Here is an 18,106-nt window from a genome sequence, read left to right on the forward strand (position 1 = left end):
CTGTAACTGGTGTGCTCTTATAGGCTCTGGTCCTGCCCTGAATTTAGGGATGTCTGCCAAGATGATGAAATAAAATAAGGAATGAAAGAGGGGCAAATGGAAGGTTGGTTTTCCCAGAATCTCAGAGCAGAAGGGGACACTTGGAAACCTTTTAATCTGACTTCTGCCTGACCCTTCTTCCTCACTGACCTTTCCCCTCCCCATGGACCCCTTTGTCCTCCTTCGTCTTCTTCCCTCTCAGATCCTCTCTCCTCCCCTCCTTTGTCCTCTAACCTCTTCCCAACAGTCTCCACTAAGAGCCCCTCCTCTTCTACCAGGCCCTCTAAAGGCCTCCTCTCCTCTCACTTGTCCCCTAACCCCCATTTTCTCCCTCCTGCCCCCTCCTTTTCCCCTCTTCAGTGGCCCTCTGTATCTCTCTCTCCTTCCTCTTCTACCCTTTGACCCCTCCTCCCTTTTTCCTCCCTCCACCTCTCCTTTCTGACCTTCTCTGACCCTCCCTCCTTCCTCTCTCCCTCTGTCCCTGATCTTTCTCTCTCGAGATTCCTTCCTTTCTCTTTCCCCCTCTCCAGGACCCTGCGGACCCCTCCCTCTCTTTTTCTTTCTCCAGTGACTTCTCACCCCTTTCTTTCCCAGGCCTCTCCTTCTCTTTCCCGCGCTCCCTCCCTCTTTCCACGCTTTCCCTTCTGCCCCCCGACCTCGAGTGATCCCCTCCCCCTCCTCAGGGTCCCCTCTCCTCTCCTCCCTCCCTCCTCTCGGCTGCCTCCCCTCCCCACTTCCCTCCCGGCTCCGCCCCTCCCTGCCCTTCTCCCCAAGTCCCGCCCCTCGGATCGCCTCACTTCCTGGGGGGAGGGGGTGGCGGGAGGGGGGCCGGGCGGGGGAGCAGCGCCTCCTCCTCACCTCCACATCCGCCGGAGCGGTGAGGACGAGCGGAGAGCGGCTGGATCCCGAGCGGGCCGGGGCCGGGGGCGGGATCGGGGGCCAGGCCGGGCATGGAGCGCGGGGCCGGGGGGCGCGGCGGGGGCGGCGGCGGCGGCCCGGAGCGGTGAGTGCGGCCGAAGCTGGGGGGGCCGGGCCCCCTCCTCCCTTTCCTCCTCCCCACCGCGGTCCGCGGGGGAAGGCGGGGGGGGACGGGGGGGGGGGGAGGACCAGGCCCAGGGCCGGACCTGACCGTTTCCCGGGCTGGGGGCGCGAGGCCTGACCGCCGGACACTGGCCCGGGACGGCCCCGTGGCCCCCGGGACAGGGAGGAGGGGGAAGGGGGAGAAGGGGACAGGACCCCCCCCCCGGATCCCAGGGCCAGGTGGGACACACACAGGTGCGGGGGGAGTGGGAAAGGACCCCCCTCCCCAGGGACAGGGAGACAGCCCCGGGCCGGGGGTCGACCCCCCCAAAGGGTTTGGAACCAGTGTGACAGCCCGGAGCCCGTGGAGCTCTGCTTGAATCCCTGGCACACAGTAGGCGCATCATAAATGCTTATTGCCTAGCCGGCCAGAAGGCCTATCAGAGGCGGGCATCTCCCGGGGTGTGTAAGACGGCACTGGTGACGAGCTCCTTGGGGGAGCAGACCCGGCTTGGAGAGGCACTGCGTATGTTGGAGCAAGCACTCCTTGGGGGCCTTGGACTGTGAGACCCTGCCTGCCTGCCTGCCTGGATCCCTGGGGGTGAGGTCCCCGGGGGACAGGACCCTGCTTAGGGAACAGAGGTGGGGATTCCAATAGCGTGGAGGCGGCTCCGGCAGAGGCACCCCCCTCCTCCCTCTCCGGGATCCCAACCTGGACCCCCTCTCCCTTGGCAGGCTGGGCTCCAAGCTGCCCACCGGGCCAGGCCCCTCACCTCTGCCCCCCTTGGTTTCCCGGACTTCCTCCAGGACAGGCCTCTCTCCCAGGTGCCCCAGCTGCTAGTGCCTTCCTCCTCCTCGCTGAGATCACTTTCCATCTACCTGGCCGATCTTGTACCTGCTAGCCATTTACAGCCCCTAGAGGTTCATGGAGGGGCTTTATTATGAGAATGGCAGCTCGTTGAGGGCAGGGGCTTTTTTAGTGCCTTGCTTTCTATCTCCAGCCCAAGGTCTCAGTGCCTCTAGATTGGAAACCTTGAAATCAAACAGCGTTTGGGGACTGATTAGGAGGAGAGGCCCTGGGAGTGTCACAGGGTGTGGGGTACATACAACCTGATGGTACCTAGACCCTGGGTGGGCCTGTCATTGGGTAATAATCGATACACTGCTCTGTGGGACAGCCAGTGGATAATGACATTGAGACATTGGGTACAGCCCGGGTAGTGTGTCTCTGTGTGACTGTGTGCAGTGGATCCCCACACTGGGCAACATTTATTGTGTGAACAGACACTATCACAGGGGTGTGTCTGGGTGATTGGGTCCCCACACTAGGCAACTTTTGTGTGAACAGACACAGTATATCTGTGTGTGTGTGTGTGTGTGTGTGTGTGTGTGTGTGTGTGTGTGTGTGTGTGTTTAATAGGGGATGGTATCCTCACACTGGGCAGCATTTATTGTGTGAACAGACACTATATCACAGGTGTGTGTGTGTGTATGTGTGTGTGTGTGTAATAGGATATAGAATTCCTACACTGGGCAACATTTATTTTGTTAACAGAAACTATCACAGGTATGTGTGCATGCGTGTTTATATTTGTGGGTGTGTGTATTTATTGGATCTCCACGCTGGGCAACAGACACTGTGTATCAGGAGAGAGAGAGAGAGAGAGAGAGAGAGAGAGAGAGAGAGAGAGAGAGAGAGAGAGATGAGGTATGGGATCCCCACACTGGGCACATTTATTGTATGAACAGACACTGTGTATGAGCCTCACTGCTTGTGTGTGTATCCCAGGGTTTTGTGAGCTTGTGTGCCAGGCTGTGCAGAACACAAGGTATATGATACACAGTGTATGTATAACTGGATTGCAACAGACACACAGTGTGGTGATCCATGGATATGAGACAGCTGTCTAAAGAGACCGTTTGTGCCAATTGCTCTGTGTATGAGATACTCTGTGAGACACAGGGTGTGTGACTGAGTGATTCACTGACCTGGAAGTTGTGTGTGATTGCGAGATGTTGAGAGTGAGTGTGTGGCTGGGAGACCCTACTAGTGAGAGAGTGTATATGGGAGAGACTGAGGAGAGGGGGCTTGTGGGAGAGACTTTATGAGTGATGCTCAAGGGCCTGTATGACACAGAAAAACCTAAGTGACATCACGATGACAGTGTGTGTACATGAGAGGCAGATGTATCCAAGGAGTTATTGTGTGAGTGAGGAAAGTGCTCAGAGGTATGGTTCACAGGACCGTGAACTCTGGTCCTGCTCATATAGGAGAGGTTTACTGCATAGTTTGTGAAATGTGGGGGTAAGACACATGAGCAACCTGTGAGATCTGTGACCACCATGTGTATGTGGTGAGGAGGAGGGAGAAGCCCTGGGATTGCACCTGTATGGAGCTGTCTGTGTGTGTATCTTTGTGATTGTGTTTTGTGTGTATGAGTGTGTGCATGGCCTAGATAATGAGACTGCAGACTACATGGCAGATTGTATGAGGAAAAATGATTGATGGATGTTTCTGGAGAACGTATGCATGAGAAAGAGAGTCTGTGTATGTCTGTTGTGAGAGCTATAATATATCAAACGGTGGGGTGCATTGTGTTTGGGGGCAGATCTCTTGGTCAGGTAGATGAAACAGATCTGTTCGCTGACCTTAGGGAAAGCCTCCCTTCTTTGTGCTGTTTGTTTTGTAGGACTTGGAAGAGTCTCAAAGCAGTGGGTATTCTAGGATGCCCCTAGTTCAGAACCACCTTCTTAGGAGGGAGCTCTCCTATTGCTTGTGTGTCTGCCACTTTATTGCCTTTGTGATCTCTGGCAAGTCCTTTCCTTTGAAATTCAGCTTCCCCTCCTATCACAAGGACCCTTCTAGATCTCTAAAGCCTCTGTGCATATACTATCACCCGAGGAGTGGTTCTTACCCTTTCTCTTGTATGATGGTGGGTCACACTTTCCTGCTTTCCTTCCCCAAGATTTCCTCACGGTCTTCTTGGGTGAATGGTGACATGTTTCTGGATTCCTTAAAAAGTTCCACCATCATGCACAGGGTGGGAGATAAGAGCCAGAGCTCCTTTGCCTGGGTTTGGGCTTTTGAACAACCTGAGCATAATGGGTCTTTTTCCACACTGTTCTCATGGCCTCCTTTTTTCTTCCTTTATCTCACACAGGCCTTTTCTAGCCAGAGCTTGGAGGAGAACGGCCCGGGTGCCCCTTATGGCTGGGCTCGGACCACAATGGTTTCCTGTCCAGCTCTCCTAACAGGTACTTTGTACAGGGTGGAGGCTGAGGGGAAGCACAGCACGGTCTTTCCCACTTGTGTTTTGGAAAACAAAAAATAAAAAGCAAATTCTGCTTTGAAGACATTGTATCCCCAGAGCTTTGGGCACTGTAGCCTTGAATCTGGGGGTCCTCCCTCACATAAGTGTGACTCCCTCTCCGCCATGAACGGCCTATCCATCAGCGAACTCTGCTGCCTCTTCTGCTGTCCACCCTGTCCTGGCCGAATCGCAGCCAAATTGGCCTTCCTGCCTCCAGAGCCTACCTATTCCCTTGTGGCAGAGCCTGAGCCGGGTTCCAGTGGAGGGGGTTCCACCCCAGGGCGGGGCTCTGGGGGGGCCCTGGGACGCTGGAAATTGCATCTGACGGAGCGAGCCGACTTCCAGTATTCACAGCGTGATCTAGACACGACTGAAGTCTTCTTTACCAAGAGCAGTCGGGGGAACCGCATTTCCTGTATGTACGTCCGCTGTGTGCCAGGAGCCAGGTAAGTGTCTTCTGTGGCAGGATTGGCTCTGGGACCTCTTTCTTCCGGCCATTTGGGAGTTGAATTCTTCTGCTTTAAACCCTCATTGAAGTGTGTGGGTCTCTGTCTCCGTGTGTCTTTGTGTGTATGTTTGTGTATGTGTTTTACAACGTGCCATTTGAATATGGGTGTGGCAAAGTAACTCAACATTTCTTGAAAGTCTTTTCCTAACAAGAACTCTCTGAAGTGTGGGTAATGCAGGTAGGGTTGGTTATCCCTTTCTCCAGATGAAGAAACTGGGGCCCTTGATCTTAGCTAATGATTATCAGAGCCAGAATAAAGATGCCCAAAAAGGCTTGGGCACCTGCTTCTCTGGTCAGAAGCTTGAGAGGTGTGAAAAGGACTTGACAAGTGGCATCTGACCTGGCACGGTGATGAGGGCACCAACAGTTGAGCATAGCATTAGGCAGTGTTTCTATTAATAAAAGGTATATATCCTTCATCCAAGGCATTGGTTTCTTCTGGTGGTCTTTCTCTGTCCTTACTCTCCACCCTCTCTCTCTTCTTTAAGCCACTTCAGGCCCTCTTTACCCCTTTTGGTACCTGGTAGACATGGCCAGTATTGGGGGAATCTGGGTCTGGTGATTACTGGGCATCTTTAAAACACTTTCTATTTTGCCAAAGCCTTCCACACTCAATAAATTGAAGACTTTTGTTAAGGGCCTTTTATGTAGGAGAGTGTACTTGGCCTTGGGCTTCAAAGAGGAAGAATGACATTTGTTACTGATGGTATTAAGGAACTCATACTCTAATGGAATGAAAATAGGTATAATACAAGGTCAGAGAGATTCAGTGGAGAGCAGTCTCTAGAAAACCAACCAGGAAGACCCAACTTCGAGTTCCACTGCTGGCACATCTGACTTGGTAATCGTGATTCAATCATTTGATTAACCATGTTGGACTCCAGGCAGCTCTCTTCAGACACTGCAGAATTGGTGATACCAGTGATATCACGGGGCTAGCTCCATCCCTACTGGGGAGACCATTTCAGAGGAAGAAAAAAATACAAACAAAATGATTCCAAGAAAATATGAGAAAAATTCCTTTTGCCAGTGTTAATAGATAAGGTGTGGTGAAGGAGATAGCTCCTAAACTTGAATCTTCAAAGAGCAGAGGTTTTTCCAGACCACTGTAGGGGGAAGATGGTGTTCCAGGCTTGAGGCCTTTGGGAATGCATGAATATGGGAAAAGGAAGGGATGTGGTCAGGAAACAGCAGGAAGAGAGCAAATTGTTTGGCTGGAACATTGACTGGGTAAAAGAAGGGGATAAAGTGAAATAAGGTTGGAAAGATAGACTGCTCCTACATTGTAGAGACCCTTATGTTCCAAACAAAGGGGTTAAATTTTACCTTACAGTCACAGGGAGCTACTTACAGTTCTTGAACAAAAGAGTGACATGGTCAGAAATGTGCCTTAGAAAGATAATTTTGGCAGCTTGGCTGAAACATGAAGAGAGAACTAGAGTGCTGAAGAGAATAGGACATATATCTCATCTCATTTAAATCTCACAATTACCTTGTAAAGTCACATATCAGTAGAAGTGCAAATATTATTCCCATTTTAATAATGGAGCAAATTGAGGCTTAGTGAGGTGAGCTAGCACTTCTTCAGGGACAGTGGCCAAGCCAAGACTAGAGCTAAGTCTTTCTCCTTACTTCTGCTCTTATACTCTTTCCACCACATATTTTCCCTTGGTGGGGGACTGAGGAGTAGGGGAGAGACTGGGATGGCTTTAAGCACTTAAACGGTCGTACTGTGGGTGCTCATCCTTCCAGAGCAGATTCCAGCAAGCAGCTTCTATCCCTGGAATGACAGAGACTTTGGTGACAGGCTGCAGTGATGCTGGAGCCAGCCTTTTGGCCCTTCCATTGCCTCAGACTTGGCCTCCAGAATTGGTCCTCGGCGGTTGACTTCAACCCCAGAAGCCAGAGCAACAGTCATTCTGATTGGGAAATAGAAGAAGCAAGACACAAGGAAGAACACTGGGTCCCAGAGAGGGCATTGGCACCTTCTGGGGTGTCACAGATTTCCTGTGATGCTTCCTTCTCTTTCTTATAGTTGGGGCTGAATCAGTATTGGTGGAGTTGAATTCCCAGATGGAAGTGTCAGGGAGCCTGGGCAATAGATGCTTATGGGGATGAGTGAGAGAAGGCAGTGGAGAAGTTTGGGCCAGCGGTCATACAAGTGTAGGGAATCCATGCCTTAGTGGGACCTGGAGGTAGCACACCTTGCTTCTAATCTCAGCTCTGCCTCTTTTAGCTTTGGGAGTCTTGGCAAATCGTGTAACAACTTCCCTAAGTTATAGTGATTCTTGTACTCTCTCTTAGGGAAGTGAGATTTGTACAACCCAGAGCGACCTACAAATTCGAGTTTTGGTTTTTTTCTTAATACTGCTAACCAGGAGGTATCTGGAGATGGAGAGAGTATCTGTCTGGGCCAACCAATCTGCCTGGGTCTGACACCTGCCAACCCTGTTCCTCTCTGGTGTTTACCCTTTTAAATTGCTTATTTCTCTTTGAGACCTCTTAAGAGCTGAAAATTGTAAGGGGGGAGAGTAGCCACTGGAGCACGTGAAGATTTCTATGCTTTAGGTTTTTTTGGAGGTGTTGAGGTTAGGTGGGTGGCAGATCTGTTCTTCTCCAGGCTGGTGCCTCTCCTGGAGGGGAGGAGCTTGCAGTGACCAGGACTTGCCTTCTGCTCTTCTCACCCCTTCAGGTTCACAGTTCTATTCTCCCATGGCAATGCAGTGGACCTGGGTCAGATGAGCAGCTTCTACATTGGCTTGGGCACCCGCATCAACTGCAACATCTTCTCTTATGACTACTCAGGCTATGGGGTGAGCTCAGGAAAACCCTCTGAGAAGAATCTCTATGCTGACATTGATGCTGCTTGGCAGGCCCTTCGGACCAGGTGAGTTAGTACCTGCATGGTGGAAGCAGTGAGAGCCCACCTCCTGGGAGGGTAGGGCAGAAAGAAGTGGATTCCCCACAGTCCACAGATGGCTAAACAGGGCTGAGCTAGGACTGCACCATTGCCCCACACTCTGACCCTCAGCTTGTTGGTCAGAGATGCTATTTGCAAGGAGCCTCTGAGAAGCAAACAGGTCACACAGCTATAGCTAGTCGACTCTAGATTTGAACTTGGGTCTCATGATTGAAAATCCCATTCTATTTTCACTACACCATGTTGCTTTTCTTGTCCTTTCTCAAGACTTCTTAGGATTTATTCCATGGTACCATTCTAGCTAGTTGGGCTCTCCCAGATTGATGTGCTACCCCTAGCCATGCCAGTCTCCCTCTTTCCTTTAATCACCAGCCCCTTTTATGTTTCCCTTACCTTGGAATGCTCTCTCCATCCTTTTTCCAAACCCTTCCTGACCTCAAGGTTGCCTGAGTCCTCCCCCTCCATGGAATTGTCCCTGAACATACCAGCCTATACTGTATCTTCCTTCCACTGAACTCCCACAATTAAATCTCTGTTGTATATAGGCTACTTTATATTGTAGAGAAAGTGAGAGGTACCTCAGGGTTGGAGAACAAATATTGTTTCCATTTTCAAAAAAGAAACTAGTTTGCAAAAACTAGACCAAAAAAGCCTGCCTTCCTGATTGTCTTGATTTCTGGAAAAGTTCTAGAATACACTATTAAAAAGGGGAAGCTGGGTGGCACAGTCAATAGCACTGTCCCTGGAGTGAGGAGAACTTGAGTTCAAATGTGACCTCAGACATGTATTGCCTAGCTGTGTGACCCTGGGCAAGTCACTTAATCCCATTGCCTTAAATAAAATTTAAAAATAAATAAAAAAGGATATTTAGTGAACATCTAGAAGAGAAATCTATTCTCACATAGAGCCAGAATGGTTTCATCAGTTAATCAGGAAGCAGTGTTCTGGTTCTGCTGTGTTCTAGGAAAATGAAAATTCAAAAATGAGACAGTCCTGTCCTTCAATAAGCTTACATTTGACTAGGCTAGAACTTGTTCACAGATTAGGAAATGAAAGAGTACCTGATCTCTCTTTATATCTACATACATACATACACATTCACATCGATGTATGGTGATGGGTTGGAGGGCATCCTCTCAACTGGAGGAAGCATGAAGGGTCCCTTAAAGGAAGTAGCCCATGAGCTGAAGAGCCTGAAGGGATCTCAGAGTTCCAAGAGGTAGAGGTGAGAAGACCACACACTGTGAACATCCCCAGGAGAAGCTGGAAATGGCATGTCCCATAAAGTAAACAGCACATGGGTCTGTTTGGCCAAATAGAGCAGGTGAGGAGAAAGGAAAAGGGAAAATAGAATCAGCTTAGATTGACCCAGTAGAAGAGATGGGTAGAAACTTTGGAAGCTCAAGCTCATCACTGAAGAGGAAATAAAGACTGGGAACCAGAAAAGGCAACTTTGATCTAGGCAGTTTGTGATCTAAACTCAGAAATTAGACGTAGAGCCAAATGGAGGTGGTTTGTCATGCTCTTCCCAGTAATGTTTGTTTATTCTGCAAGTAAATGATGGAAAATGGTGGCTGGAAGAGTGTGCATTTGGTTGTGTGGGACATTTGCTGACTGGGTTCTGTTGTCCTTCTGGGATGTGTAACTGGGCTCTTGGACTGGGGCTGATTAGATGGAGGGTTTGAGGGGAGATTTCATTTAGCCTTCCATTCATAGCCAAAGCAGCTTTCCTCAGTTCCTAGGTGTGGGTTTGGGAGCAGGGTCTCTGGAGGTCCAGATAGGTATGCGGTTGCTGGTGGTAAGAGGAAAGTGACAGCCAGGCTGATTGGTTCCTAAACTGATCAGTCAGGAGGATGAGAAATCTGGCTTAGGGAGTACCAGGTTGGACATTGGACAGTCTCTCATGCTCTTCCCTTGGTAAAAATGGAGAGATGTGAACCAGATGACAGGACAGTGAGCTAGACTTAGAACTGACTGAGTGATACTAAGAGGTCTGAAATCAATCTGAAATGCAGTTCAGGTGGGGTTTCTCATTTCTTATTAGCCCTGTGGTGGTTAACAGTCTCAGCAGTTCCTTAGATAAGCGCATGGATGGCGTGCTCATCAACTTTGTGGGTAACAAAGAGCTGGGATGGGCAGTGAGTAACCTGGAGGGCACAGTCAGGTGATCCAGGGTGGAATTACATGAGATGACAATGATGTAACTGAGAGATAATGAGAAAGTCTTTTACTTGGGTTCAAAAAGTCACCTGTTTATTGTATATGATGAAGGAGGAGCACAGTTAGATTGCAGTTCATCTGAAAACAATCTGGGGACCTTAGTGGACTCTGAGCTTATTATGAGTAATTGATATGATAAGCCAGTAGCATTAATGCAGACTTGGACTACTTTAGGAGAGGAAACTCTCCTAAACTTGAGGAGCAGGGAACTCATGGTCCCCTTTGCTTGGCCCCTGTCAAACCACATCCTGGAGTACTGGCTTCACTTCTGAGTGACACATTTGAGAAATAGCATTAGTACTCTACAGGCAGGTGAATGGCCTTGGCTGCAAAACTATCAAAGGAATGGGGTGATTAGAACCACACAGGATGACATAACTGCTTTTGAGGATTTGTCACAGGAGGGAGCAACAGCTTAGAAGTTGAAAAGAGGCCAGCTTGGGCTTGCCTCCAGGGAGAGCTACTCCCACCTGGAATGGGTTGACTTTGGGACAAGGACAGTGTAGAAGCTGTGAGAGGGCCTAGATTGCTACTCAGATGCCTTCTAACCTTCAGTCAGAGGATGGTGGGCAGGCCCCTTTAGGACAAGGATTCTTCCTTTAGGCTAGGAATTCAATATGCCTGGGCACAGACTTGGTGATGGAGTTTGGTGTTCATAAGTTTAGGGAGACATTGCAGTCTAATAGTCCTGGAGTCAAGGACCGAGTTCAAATATTGCCTCTCACCATCTGACTGACCAACTGGTTGACAATGGGCAGACTATCTTGTCTTACTGAGCCTCAGTCTTCTCACCAGTAAAATGGAAATAATAGATAATACCTGAGGTACTCACCTCACAGGGTCATTGTGAGACTCAGATGAGGTACTACACTTTGCAAACCTCAAAAATCAATATATTCACTAGTGGTTACTCTTGTTATTTGTAACTGTATCATAAAGACTATGTAGAGATAGTCCAAATCCCTCTTTTTTTTAAAGTGGGAAACTGAGGCCCTCAAATAAAGAACTTAGCGTAAATTACATGGTTCACTAGGAAAGCTAGGATTTGAACCCAGTTCTCTTCTAGTTCTCTCCCTCTCTCTTTTCATTTTAAATCTTTGCAAGAAACCCTGGCTTGGGGCAGCTAGGTGGTGCAGTGGATAGAGCACCGACCCTGGAGTCAGGAGTACTTAAGTTCAAATCCGGCCTCAGACACTTAATAATGACCTAGCTGTGTGGCCTTGGGCAAGCCACTTAACCCCATTGCCTTGCAAACCCCCCCAAAAAATAGAAATCCTGGCCCCCAGATGTATCATCAGGGCTAGGAGAAGGGAGAGATCAGCTTAAACCCTCCTGTAAAGAGGCTGCTACAAAATGGCCACCAGAGTCACAGCTCTCTCGCCATCCTCCTGGGGAGCATCTCCAAGCTGACCATTCCTATTCTAGGTCAAGTTGTACATGAGGCCAGGTTTGGAGTGGGAAGTACTCTCAAAGGGCATCTAGTTCAACCCCCTCATTTTACAGGGTCACTTAGATTGTAAATGGGTCTTGGATTTGAACCTAGGACCTTTGCCTTTAAACCCATTGTTCTTTCCCTGGAGCTCCTCTGTGCAGGCTTTACCAAGGAGACAGGACCATCGCCAAATCTGCTGCAGTTGGATTAGGGGGTCTGGGGTCAGATCCCATGGTGTATTGCACCTTGTTCCTCTGGATCTCAGTTTGGATGAGGTGATCTCAAGGATCCCTCCTTGCTCTCCGCAACCAGTATCCAGTTCAGAGACTGAATCCCTAGACTAGGGAGAGAAGAAGGACTCAGAGCTAGTCAGGCCCCTGCTTTTCCCATGAGCTCCTCTTAAGAATTCCAAATAGCTTCCTCTCTCTGACCCTCCCCTTGCAGTCTCCCCTACCTGGGCCCATCCTCTTGCAGGAACATACCCAAGGCCCTGCCCTTCCTCAGTACCCCCGCCCCAACCGGTTCCACTTGCTCCTAAGACCCAAGGGGGCAGGGGGTGGGAAGCAGCAGCTGGCAGTGGAGCCTGAGGGCGGACTAGGGTGGGGGAGGCTGGCAAGTCCACTGTTGCCAAGGAAACATGCTGGGCACTGTTCCTAGGCACCAGCTCACCACCGTCAGCAGAAGTTCCCCCAAGGCTGTTGTAGTTATGGGGGTGTCTAGGAAGGGGTGTGTGAGTGGTGCCAGAGCCCAGGCCACACCTCCAGCTGGAAGTTGACTCAGTACCCAGGAAGAAGTGACATGAGCCCTCCATCCATGGACATGGGTGGGTCATTCCTGGGCTAAAAGGACCTTTAGTTCTTTGTTCCCTTCAGTCTCTTCTCTCCTCTTTGCCCAGCCTCAAGTCTTTCTCCTTTGGGAATTGGAAAGAGGGGTCCTGGGAGAGGCTGCTTCCTTCATCTTTGGCAGGCCAACTTGAAGGAAGCCCCAGAATTGAGTGACCATACATGTGCTCTCTATTACCAAGCACTTCCCTTACATCAGATAGATGACTTGAGTAGACAGTACAAGTTTGATTATCTCCATTTTATAAGGGAGGGAATCAAAGGCCCATGAGGTAGCATATCCTGCCGAAAATACACAGCTAGCCAGTAGAGGAACTGGCCCTGAATGTTGACCATCTCCAAGTGCCAGGTTCTTCCCAATATATCATTATTGCCTTCCATGTAATTACCATCCTGTGCATTATTATTGTTACAAAGTGTCTTCAGATTCATTATTGAATCTGACCCCTAGGGCTTTCCTTCACAGTTGATAAAACCTTGGGTAAGTCCTTTCCTGAAAATGTAGGTACTCATTTTGCAGTTCAGAAAACCAGTACCTACATTTTCAGGAAAGGACTTACCCAAGGTCACATAGTTAAGTCAGTGGCAGAGTCAAGGATTGAACCCAAGTCCCATGATTACAATTTAACTTTCTACTGCTCCATTTATTCAGTGAAGACAAAAATTATCACAAAGGTTTTCTGGATCTTCCTCAAGGGCTTTGAGATCTTTGAAAGGCTGCAATACAGTGAAACCATGTTCTCTACCCTAGCTGAGCCGACGACATCGCCGCCTACTGGTGATCCTGGGAGAGGACTAGTTCCTTTCACTAAAGAGCTCACAGGCAGGCACTCCTACAAATAAGACCTGGCCCTGCTTTGGAGACGATCAAAATCTAATAATTATAATTAATTATAGAAAACGTAAAAGTTGGAAGGTTTCTCAGGGGTGGTTCTGCCAGACCTTTCCAACATATATAGCTATCTAATGTGCACTTAATCTGAAGACACTTCCATCTTTGGACTATTGTAATTGTTGGGAAAGCTTTTCTTTATGTAAAAGGTGAAATTTTCTTTCATATAATTTCTGCCCAGACAAATACAAGAACTAACCTCGAGGCAGTGTACCCACAGGGTCTAATAACTTGGACAGACAAATGGCTATAGGTAAAGGCAAGATATCATGGGCTGGAAAGGATAGGGGAGGTTTCCCAGAGAAACAGGATTTGAACTGACCTTGAAAGATGTGTACAGGAAAAGAGTAGGTCCTGCCCCCCCTCCACGCAAGGAGTTAAATGTAGCATTCCCCACTTCCCTTCTGCCTGACCCACTGTTCCTTTGCAGGGCAGGAAGGAATACAAGGCCATTCGAATCTTTGATTATGGTACTAGGCAAATCCGGAAATCTCCCTGAGACTTGGTTTTCTCATCTGTAAAATGGTGATAGTAAGATGTATGCTATCTATTTCATAGGGTTGTAAGGAAACGTTTATAATCCCTTAAGCATAAAATATGAGGAATTCATCATCATTATTAATAGAATACTGGTCTTGGAGTCTTAAGAATCGATAATTCTCACAGCTCTGAAACTAGCTGTGGGACTTAAGCAGGTCAGCTCTCCTCTTCCCTTGGAAGGATAAACTAAACATGTATACCGGATTTGTATATGTACCTGTAGATATGTATATATAAATACAATATAAATATATACTAGGTAGGCTCTAACTACCAATGTGGAGTGGTAGGAGGAGCATTTAGTCAGAATTGGTACTTGGGTTCAAACTGTTGTTGGGCTACCTGGCAAATCACTTATCCTTTCTGAGCTTAGTTTCCTCATATGTAAAATGGGATTGCCTGCACTTGTGATCACAGCACAGTTACGTGGATCTGTATCACCTCAAATAGAGCTTTAAAGCGCTCCACAAATAAGAGGTGTGTTGTTATTATCCTACCAGAATCCTCTTCTAACCCCTCCTAGCATGGAGGTGACCTGTGCCTCTCTAGGTCTGGCAAATCTCTCCAGATTGTGGTGTAGCTACTTATAGATTGTTGGGGTTCCTCACCCTAATAGCTGCAACAAACTCAACCAGCCTATGCTTATCCCAGAGGGGCTCTGATCTGCAGGGGTGATGGATCGATGGATCCACCCCAGAGAAATCCCAGATCTTAAAGTGGGATGCAGTAGAAAGAGTCCAGGGGGTAGGGGTGGGTGGGGCAACCTCATTCTGCCACTTTTTGCCTGGGTGACCTGCCTTTGTGAGCCTCCCCTGTAAATGGGGGGGGGCAGCTTTGACTCAATGACTTGTGAAATGGCTCTCAGCTTTTTCAGACTGTGCTTGGGTTATATCTGGAGGGGGGGCAGATCTGGGCTCAGTAAATGACTCAGCTGCCCCTCTCTACCAGGTATGGCATCAGCCCAGAGAACATCATCTTGTATGGGCAGAGCATTGGAACCGTGCCCACCGTGGACCTGGCCTCACGTTACGAGTGTGCTGCTGTGGTGCTGCATTCTCCCCTCACCTCAGGCATGAGGGTCGCCTTCCCTGACACCAAGAAGACCTATTGCTTTGACGCCTTCCCCAAGTGAGGGAATTCCCCTGTCTGAGGGCACCGGGGGGGGGGGGGTGATGGGAAACTCCAGCAAGTTCAAGATGAGGATTTGGAAGGACCCTGGGTTCAAATCTCAGCTTTGGGAAGTTGAATGTGCTGTAGCAATGTGAGGGATGTAAGGGATGTTGATTTGGTTGGTGTCTGGGGAATCTCCCTAGCCCTAACAAGTAGTGGGAGGCCCTGCTGGTATCCCCTCATCTCTAGATGCTCTCTAGATATCTGGGAGTAATTGCCTAATTCTCCCACCTGCATTGTGGCTGCTCCAGTCCTCAACCCAACTGATTTTAGCTGAGGATCTCCAGATCCCAGTCAGATTCTTTGGTGGAACTTGGGACAGTCTCCTGAAATTGGGAGTGGAGGGTGGGGATACTTTTACCTAGTAAGCAGAGCAGATTCCCTCCAAAATGATGAAACCAGCCTAGCATATTAGAGCCTTGGATTTAGATTTAGGTTCAGTTTTGTTTCTTAGTAGCTAGATGATCCTGAGCTAAAAAGACAGCCTCTCTGGGCTTTAGCATTCAGCTGAAAACTCAGAAAAGCCACTCATAGCCATATAGCACATTAATCCCCAGTTTATAGAAATCTGAGAGAAATGAGTTGCCCAGGGTAATACAACTCTAGTAAGTAGCAGTATTCAACCCTGTATCTCATTGGACTTCAAATCCAGTACTTTCCCCTCCATTATTTCATGCAATCTCCCACAAAATGCAGGGTATGGGGTGGGATAGATGAGCTAACCTAGGGTAGTTCAGTGGGCAGAAGACTGGGCACTGAATTATTAACTTCTGAGGTCTCTTCCATCTCTCAGCACATCTCAGTTATCTTAACATCATTTCTGCTACCAAAAGGAAAACAATTCAGGAGTGGGGGGGTAGGGGGGGAGGAGTAAGAAGGGAGCTAGCCAAGAAATCTGGGGATTGAACCTCCCACCCCCCTGTACAGTGGCAGTGTTCTAGCTTGCCAGTCTGGGCATAGAACAGGGTGGTGGGATGATCTGTGGGGGCCCTGGATGCATCCCAAAAAAAATTTGACCTCTATCCCCCTCCCCACAGCATTGAGAAGGTCTCCAAGATCACATCTCCTGTGCTGATAATCCATGGCACTGAGGATGAGGTGATTGACTTCTCCCATGGACTAGCACTGTATGAGCGCTGCCCAAAAGCTGTGGAGCCACTTTGGGTGGAGGGTGCTGGGCACAACGACATCGAGCTCTATAGCCAATACTTGGAGCGCCTTCGAAAGTTCATCTCACAGGAGCTGACAAACCAGCGCAACTGAGGCCCTCAGTGAGCCCCTCGGGGCACTATGGGTGCCACCAGGCAGACAGGCCCAGAGAACCCACTGGGAGCTTGGAACCACTGCTGAGGAGTGAGAACTCAACAGGGTCAGCCCACTGGAGGATTGGGAACTGGGGAGGATGCCCCACCCCTGGGCTTGCCTCTCTGGATCTGGTGCCCATGGCCTCTTCTGACATCCACTCCCCTTCCAGGAGAGGGAAGGGACAGAATGACCCCCATCTTTCTCCCCAAAATATCCGCAGTGATGACCCCAAACTGCTGCTAACACTGGGGCTGCCTCCACCACCTGGGAGGGGCTGAGCAATCCAAACCCCCTCTTCTCCTGCTTCCCTTCCCTCTACCAGGACAATAGCAATAATACATCTGCCAAGTGTGGTAGGGGAGGACCTCAGTGGACCTCATTCTTCCCAACATCCCTCCCCCCAAATTCCAAATTTCTGGGAAGGCAGTGACTGCATGAGAAACACCTGCCGTCCCTCTCCCTGCCAATCAGGGAGGGATATTCCTACCACACCCCAAGCCTCAAGGTGGCTCCCTCCCAGCAGGGCCCTTTATGATTTCAGACACCCAGATTCCCCTTACCCACTTTCCCCAACATGTACAGATATACAGATAGACGGAAATATATCTGCATTCATTTTGGAAGCAAAAACAAAGAAATTAAAGATTTAAAATTTTACAGTTCCCTTCCCCCTGTAATTTATTTCTGTTGAGCCTTTTTCTTCTAGGTAATTTTTCAAAGTGATCACTGTTAGGTCAACACCACAAGGTATTGTTATTCCCATCTGTCAGATAAGGAAACTGAGGCAAAGAGCTTTGTCCTAGGTTAACATGGTGGAAGAACTTGATCTAGAACTCAAGTGCAGGAGAAATTGCTCTATGTTCTTGGTGCTTTTTCACCGCTTTTGCCAAAATGGGATACTGTTTTGACTTGTCAACCAAAAAATGGTAGCTTATGGATAGAATCAAAACACCCCAGTTGGGACAACTTGACCCCTCTGGGCTAAGCTTTCTGGGGCAATTGGTCCAACATGCATAGCAGCTCTAAGGAAGGAATCATCATAGGTCCTTAAAACAAGAAGAATCTTAGAAGTTGTTGAGCCAAGGGTTGGCCTAGCCAAGCCAATTCTTGGGCTGGCCAAAAATCTCACTCTGAATCCCCTACCTTTGTGACCATTTCTGGTCCTCAGGTTCCTTTTCTATAGAATGAAATGGACAAGATGTAATTTTATAGTGCTATAGGGGCTACAGTCAATTAACCGTGTGCACTAGAAAATGTAAGAACTATTGAGACTAAATAAGAGGTTTAGTGACTTGCAAGGTCATGTCACACAGCTAGTGACTATCAGACATTCCCACCTTTCAAGGCCTGTTCTCCCCAAGACCTGCCAACTCAGGCTTTGGCCATCTGTCAAATCAGAATATTTGTAAAGAGTTAGTTGTTCATGTGGCAAAGTGGAAACCTGAGATTCCAAGGGTCCTCCTCCCCTCACCATGTGACTGATTATTAGTTCATTTATTCAGCAGTTAAGCATTCATTAAGCCCCTGCAGTATACAATGAATTGTGCTAGGCCCTAGGGGTATACTAAGTTTATATTTAGGTGTACATCCTACTGCCTTCATGGAGCTCATAATCCATACCATTTTCAAGATGGATGACAGGTAAAATTCTCTGCAGTTACATTTGAGGAGGAAGGTCTTAAGAATCCAGGGTCAGAAAAAGTGGCATTTGAGAAGAATATGAAAGGATGAATCAAAATTCAACAGATTGAGAAATTTAGGCATTACAAGCAAGGGGAATGACAATCCACAGAAGGGGTAGAAAGAGAATGGATTTAAGTTCAGAGTGGGCTTGGGCTTAAAGGTGGGAGTGACTAAGGTTAAAGTGTTGGGAAGGTTGGATAAAGCTAGACTGAAGAGGGCCTTGA

General features: G+C 48.6%; 1 protein-coding gene across 3 annotated transcripts; it reads left to right on the top strand.

The window, feature by feature from the left end:
- Nucleotides 1-959: 959 nt before the first annotated feature.
- Nucleotides 960-16,856, top strand: ABHD17A (abhydrolase domain containing 17A, depalmitoylase). 3 transcript variants are annotated; one of them, XM_074204670.1, is made up of 5 exons: nt 960-1,042; nt 4,221-4,816; nt 7,571-7,765; nt 14,673-14,852; nt 15,932-16,856. In XM_074204670.1, the coding sequence occupies exons 2-5, from the start codon at nt 4,494-4,496 to the stop codon at nt 16,155-16,157; spliced, it is 924 nt and encodes a 307-aa protein (XP_074060771.1). In that variant the 5' UTR covers nt 960-1,042; nt 4,221-4,493; the 3' UTR covers nt 16,158-16,856. The 3 variants fall into 3 exon arrangements, with proteins under 3 accessions (XP_074060771.1, XP_074060770.1, XP_074060772.1); XM_074204669.1 differs by lacking the exon at nt 960-1,042 and adding an exon at nt 1,291-1,701; XM_074204671.1 differs by lacking the exon at nt 960-1,042 and adding an exon at nt 1,752-3,364.
- Nucleotides 16,857-18,106: the final 1,250 nt, after the last annotated feature.

Source organism: Macrotis lagotis, chromosome X (assembly GCF_037893015.1).
Source record: "Macrotis lagotis isolate mMagLag1 chromosome X, bilby.v1.9.chrom.fasta, whole genome shotgun sequence".
Taxonomy (NCBI): Eukaryota; Metazoa; Chordata; class Mammalia; order Peramelemorphia; family Peramelidae; genus Macrotis; species Macrotis lagotis.

Coding starts and splice junctions, on each gene's coding strand:
- ABHD17A (XM_074204670.1), top strand. CDS start 4,494: ATGAACGGCCTATCCATCAGCGAACTCTGCTGCCTCTTCTGCTGTCCA. Junction 4,817..7,570: donor CGCTGTGTGCCAGGAGCCAG/GTAAGTGTCTTC, acceptor TCACCCCTTCAG/GTTCACAGTTCTATTCTCCC. Junction 14,853..15,931: donor TGCTTTGACGCCTTCCCCAA/GTGAGGGAATTC, acceptor CCCTCCCCACAG/CATTGAGAAGGTCTCCAAGA.